This window comes from Carlito syrichta, unplaced genomic scaffold (assembly GCF_000164805.1).
Source record: "Carlito syrichta isolate Samal-C Ts95f unplaced genomic scaffold, Tarsius_syrichta-2.0.1 Scaffold312030, whole genome shotgun sequence".
In the NCBI taxonomy this organism is placed as follows: Eukaryota; Metazoa; Chordata; class Mammalia; order Primates; family Tarsiidae; genus Carlito; species Carlito syrichta.
Window position 1 is genome coordinate 437,923 of NW_007256126.1, and position 6,486 is coordinate 444,408.

The 6,486-nt window shown below is 37.9% G+C and overlaps 1 protein-coding gene across 1 annotated transcript in view; it reads left to right on the forward strand.

Moving 5' to 3' along the window:
* Positions 1-6,486, forward strand: part of MGAT5 (mannosyl (alpha-1,6-)-glycoprotein beta-1,6-N-acetyl-glucosaminyltransferase) — a 217,426-nt gene that overhangs the window by 83,060 nt on the left and 127,880 nt on the right. The window contains exons 5-6 of the mRNA XM_008069436.1: positions 2,230-2,301; positions 4,219-4,380. Coding sequence (XP_008067627.1) covers positions 2,230-2,301; positions 4,219-4,380 — 234 coding nt within the window. The remainder of the gene's footprint in view (positions 1-2,229; positions 2,302-4,218; positions 4,381-6,486) is intronic.

The window sequence follows — 6,486 nt, forward strand, 5'->3', positions numbered from 1 at the left end:
AAAAAAAAAAAAAAAAAAAAAAAAAGATGTTCATAATCGATTTTTCCACCATTATGAGTGCACAGTGACAGTGAAATTTCTTGCTAAAAGCTAGATTGGACTGACTCTGTTTTCCATAACTGCAGGGGGTGCCCTTGGAGCCTTGGGAAGTGGTAGCTAATGATGTAGAATAAGAGGAACTAAGATAAATGGTCAGTTTCAAAGAGGCATTACAGTCTTGAGGATTCTATAGGGAAGCCATATTTTTAGAAAATATGTCTGTATTTTCATCAGAGTGAATCTTGAAAGATTCTTCTTGCGGCAGAGGAAGGAGGAGGCAGCTTTATCAATATGTGGTCTCTTCGTGTGTCTCCTTTAGGTTGATTTTCTTTATTTCGTCTAGTTTTTTTTTCCCCATTATACTATTCATGATGAAATATTTTTATCCAGAAAGGTGTCTGTTAACACTAGTTATTTATTTAGTGTGAGGCTTATTTCAAATCTATGTGCTGTTTGTTCATCTTCTTCCTTTTTTAGGAGCCGGATGAGAGTAAAAGTCTCACCATCAGGTCTGGGATCTATTTGAAGTTTTCTTGCTGTAAACATGCTTTATGGGGGGATGTTTTACTGAGTCCGTTTACAAAAAGTTAATTGGAGTTAAATAATTCAGTCTGGTCTCAGAATATGGGGTGCAGATGTGTGTAGTGCTGCTGAGACCAGCTGAGCCTTCATCCACTGGCAGACTTTTTTTCTGCTGTTTTTTTCTCATTTGTGGAGTGGCAGATACTGCCTTTCATGGTCATATTGCTATAAGTTCCCAGTAATTAGACCATAGGCCTCCAAGGCAAGTTGTCATTTTCTTTTTTTATGAGTAAAAACCATTTCAGCTTTCCTTTTGGGGAGTCCTTTTGAGTCTCTGAAGTCATTCACAAATATAGCAAAGTCTAATCTTGTTCCATAAGAAAAAAAGAGAATATTATGCTTTTCCTAGCCAGGGTTTTTTTTTGTCCTCCCCCAAGCTTTACTGCCCTTTGCTTATTGCTTTGGGATCATTTGCAGTAGCAGATGGCTTTATGCAAATCAGGCTAATTATTTTTGGTCATAGTAAAAATCACCTTGCATTACCAGTAACTTCCAGATTAGTGAAACTGGCATGTTTCTTTGAAAACTCACACAGACTGAGAGGACTCACCGTCTTGTCTGAGTCTACTCTGCTGATCCATGAGTCTATGGTCCCACACACATCCCTGCCAGCTCAGTGACCCCTCCAAGGGTGTCCCCCACCTGCCTGCTCTGTTTAATTTTATATGTCCACTTGGCCATAGAAAAATTATTTTCAAGGTCTGTTTATTAGCCATCTTTAATAATCTCACTACATGTAAGTGGGTGATAATGCCGTCTTCAAATTTTATAGCTACTTTTGACAGAGAACACATCAATATTACTTAATGAATTTCTCATTTTTTTCTAGAAATTGTTAATTTGCCTAGTGGTCTCTGGTAAGCTTTATTGAAGTAATTTCTATAAAATCTGGTGTTCTGGTATTATTTTTCTCTCTCTAAACCCTTGTCCTTGTATATTGACAGAACAATCCATCTTCCAAAAGGGTTCTCACAAGATCACTGAGGGAGGGTTTTTCCCCCCCTCTTTCTTTCATCTCTTTCTTCAGTAGGTTTTACCATCTTATTTCTTGAGATAGTGTGAAGTGAACAGCCAGAAAATGAGCGAAGCCTTGACCAATGAGCCTTAAATGATCAGTAACATTCCTGACTCTGGGATAAATGATTGAGTTCTCTGGCTCAAATGCCATCCAATTTTCTTTCCAGATACACTGCAGCAGATAACAAATCATTCCTGTCCATTTGCTAAGTAGCTGCAGAAGCACCTTACGTTCTTAGCCCCTGGTGACAGTGTTCAAGTCTTTTAACTTTCTGCCATCACACTCCCTGTCTTCTGGCATAGAGATGTGAGGATTAAATGATTAAGGAATTAATTGCTGTAAAGTACTTTGAAGGACAGATATAAAGTGTAATCACGTACTCCTTCTGATTTCTACTGATTATTGTTTCATCTGAGAGGACACGTGTCTGGATCGATAGCTAAAAGCTTGGGATTTGGCTAATAATGATAGTAGTCCACATTCATGGAGTGCTCATTGTGTGCTAGGAACTGTTCTCAGTACTTTGTACATGTATAAATTCATTTATAGATGGACCAGCATACTTAGTGTTGCTAATTTATGTTTTGTAGGTTGAAAATTGGTGTCCTCATTTACCTTGGAGAGCAAAAAATCCCTACGAAGAAGCTGATCATAATTCATTGGTAAGTGATTTTGGAAAACTCTTCCTAAACTCTGCATTTAGGTCAGATGCCAAGTGATACATGTGAACTCTTCTAGAAATGCCAGCTGTAATCTGAAATAGTGTTAAACAGAAGAACTTCTGTCATTTGTCCCTGTGGAAGTCTAGGGTGACCAAATCAGTTAACCAGTTACCATGTGTTTATCTATTGAGCAATTCTCTGAGGGCTCTTAAATGATGAATTACTGATAGGAGTAAGACCTGGTGCCAGATGGAGGCCCTCAGTGATCTGATGAGAGTGATGGTTGTAAATAATGACCTCGCCTGTCACAAAGCTATAATACAGGCCCATGGGAACTAATGAGGAAAAGGCCGTTGCAACTTGCAAGGGCTGGGGTAGATTGCAGAGAGGATAGTGTGGGAGCTGAATTTAAAATGATTAATTAAGTTCATACTTGGTCATGGAGAGAAGGGCATATGAGATGAGAGAGAGGTGCCAGTTTTAGGGAGTTGAGCATGCATGGATCAGTGAACCAAAGCCATAGAGTTTAGGATGAGCTGAGTTGGAGATTGGAAAGGTAGGGAGGGGATGGGAATGGCTTTATATGCCACATTCAAAGCATAAATCTTGCTGGGCTTGATGGCTCAGCCTGTAATCCTAGCATTTTGGGAGGCCGAGGCGAGTGGATTGTCTGAGTCCGTGGGTTCGAGACCCACCCGGACAACTTGGTGAGACCTTGTCTGTACAATAAATCAAAAATTAGCCACGCGTTGTAGCACGCACCTGTAGTTCCGGCTACTTGGAAGGCTGAGGCAGAAATCGCCAGAGCCCAGCAGGTCGAAGCTGTGGTGGCCAGGAGCGTGCCACTGTACTCCAGTTTGGGCAACAGAGTGAGACTCCAACCCCCCCCCCAAAAGGGCATAAATCTTTATTCTTTAGACCAGAGATTAGCAAACTTTTTCTTTTAAAAGGCTAGATAGTACGTAGTTTCATATTTGCAGGTTGAATGGACTCTTGCAAATGTTCGATTCTGCCATAGATGATATGTAAATGAAAGGGCATGGCTGTGTTCCAATAAAACTTTATACATAAAAACAAGAGCATTTGGCCCAAGGGCTGTAGTTTCCTGACCCATGCTGTAAACCGTGGGAGTCTTGGACAGTTGTTGAGTCAAGAAAGGAGATGAGTGTTTAGGATGAGCTATGGTGCTGGCCAAAAGATGGATTCAACATGCTTGAGATGTTATGTGCAATAAATACTAGTTATTTTTATGTTTTTCTGTTATTCCAGTCACTGGTTGTATCTGGCTATATTATTTAGCATATTAGGAAAAATATTCTTCCTAGCTTTTAAATTATTCTGGTCTGAATTTTAAACTGTATTCCATTGTGGTGTAAAGATCATATTACTGGCTTTTTAATTCCTTAGAAAATAATGACTTTTTGTTTGAACTGGGGCAAAACTAGAAGATGAGCGTTATTTCCCTGTTTAACTCTGGACAAAAAGAGACTATTTGGTAACCTCCATGTTGTCCTCCTGTTAAGAATTGACTTCGCTTTTCTTAGAAGTCTGCTGCCTGCCTTGCAGTAGATCCAAGTGGCACAGTAAATTTGGGTGCAGCAAATTTCAAGGTACATCAAGCATACTCATTATAAAAACTGCATTTTAACATAGCTTAAGGCTTTGCAATGGATGTGCTGCTTTTCCCAATTTCTAATTTTTTAATGATGTCCCTTACGGCAGATCAGCAGCCAGCGGCCTTTGCTTCAATTTGCAATCCTGAGACCTTCAAGTCAAAGCTGCAGCAGACAAGACTCACTTTTGAAGCCCTCGATTTAATTGACTCTCCCTTTCAAGTTTTCAAATGTCACATCATGCCAACCATTATGCTTTCTGACTTTTTATCTTCTATTCATTTTATTAAATTTCTGTTGCTAGGCGGAAATTCGTACAGATTTTAATATTCTCTATAGTATGATGAAAAAGCATGAAGAATTCCGGTGGATGAGACTACGGATCCGGCGAATGGCTGACGCATGGATCCAAGCAATCAAGTCCCTGGCAGAAAAGCAGAATCTTGAAAAGAGAAAGCGGAAGAAAGTGAGTTTCTTATTCATTCAGTTCAGTTAGATGCCAGTTTTCTTTTAAAATTTGATTTTGCTTGGAAACAAGACTAAGAGAAATGTCAGGTCTCAAATGATATTCCCTCAGGGTGAGTCTGCCCAGTCTCTTGTACAGCTGTTTGGAGTTTTTCCTTTCTCCAATTACAATACTTTTACTTAGCAGGGATGGCACAAGTTGCTTGGGTGAAGCCAAGCAGAATATTATCTGCCTGTAAGGTTTTCCTTTGAAACTTGACTCTCTCTCTCAGGATATCAAGAAACTTTCTCTCATTTCTTTACCTGAATGCAACCTTTGTTCCTGTGAACATCTTCATGACAATTTTTTGTTGTTGTTGTTTGTCAATTCTGGGTTTTGGGTAACTGGTAAGTGTCATTGCTGCTTTGTCTGGTTGACACTTTTGCTTATGTTTCTAGGAGAGGGGGTTTTTATTACATTTGAATCAGTTTGTTTCATGTTTATGACGAGATACTTGGAATACCTCTAGAATACCCCTGGTGTCATAAGATCTTATACCCTCTTAGCTATAGATTAGGTAGCCTGGCTTTAAATTAACTGTTCTGATTTCAAAACTGAGCAAAATGAGCAATTTGTTCTCACATCTAAAAAGAACTCAAAAAGTGAGTTTGGTGTTCCTATCTAAATCGATTTGATCTCTTTCAAAAAGATAATGCAGATACATTTATAAGATCCTAAGTCACAGTTTGACAGGTGAGTTTTTTGCTTGGATCCCCTGATCTTATTGAGACTGTAAGACCAAACGTTCTGGCACCAAATAATCATATATGAAAGCGCATGTGGTCAGATACTGCAGGGGAGTTGTAAAAGGAAATAAAGAATATTTATATAGATTCCTATGCGGTAATCTCCAGGATATTTTGTTAGGTGAAAAAAAGTTAAGTGGAGAATAGTCTATATTATTTTTAAAAGCTAGAGGGAATTTATGCTTATATCTATGGGTATGTGTGTGTATATACACACACAGACATAATACACATTTGTTTCTTGCTCGTATTTTGAAAAATGGAAAAATAAACCATAAAATTTTAAAAATATAAGGGCTGGCGATGATAGTTGCACAACAATGTGAATGTACTTAGTGCTATTGAGCTATATGCTTTAAAATGGTACATTTTATTTTAGACATGATAAGAAAAAAATAAATGGTCAGATAGGGAGAGAAAGAACTAATGTGGAGGTGTTGAGGATGGAAACTAGACTTCTCCGAATATATTAGTTTGTATATTTGGCACTGGAACTATTCCCTATGTTAAACAAATTTAATAACAAAATAGCCATACCAAAAAATTAGGAGGAAAATAAAACAAATGGACCTACTGCATACGTATCCACCCAGTTTTGATATAAGCACATAGGAAAGGACTATTCTTAGTGACTTTAGAACACAGTAAATTGGACGTTTTGGTAGGATATTGCAAGGGGCAAAAAGAACTGACAATGTCTTAAAACAATTTTTATTAATTGTGTAGTATGTGGTGTTATTGACATTTTCATTGTGAATTTATTGTGAATATTGGGATAAAGCAAATGAGTAATTATGTCAGTGTCTTTGAGAAGTACAGTTGCAGTGTGGGAGAGAGGAATTAACAGATATAAGATTGACAGTATTATGTAAAGTATGAAATCATGATTGTTTTATCCTTGAGGAAAAATAAACTTTCTAGCTAGCGCCACTAAAAAGGTCTACAAACAGTGATAAACTAGAGTACTTTAAGCCCCAGACTGTGATCTCTAAATGCTCTTTCCACTAGGTGTGGTATAAGAGGTTCTTGTGGGGGAAAATGAGTTATTAAGGTCTGAGACAGAAGTTGTGTCTATGAAACCTGGAACATCTTGTCAAGTGCATCTGTCAGAGTACAGAGAAGCTATCAAAGATGACTAGGATTGTGTCAGAAGAACCGAGGAGCCAAAGCAAATAGCCTCCCATAGTCCAAAGCGGGACAATTTGATAATCAGAAAGGATAATGACCGCGATTTATTGAAACACATCAAATATGCTTACATTCACGATGTTGTAATGAGATATATATATATATATATATATATATATATATATATATTTTT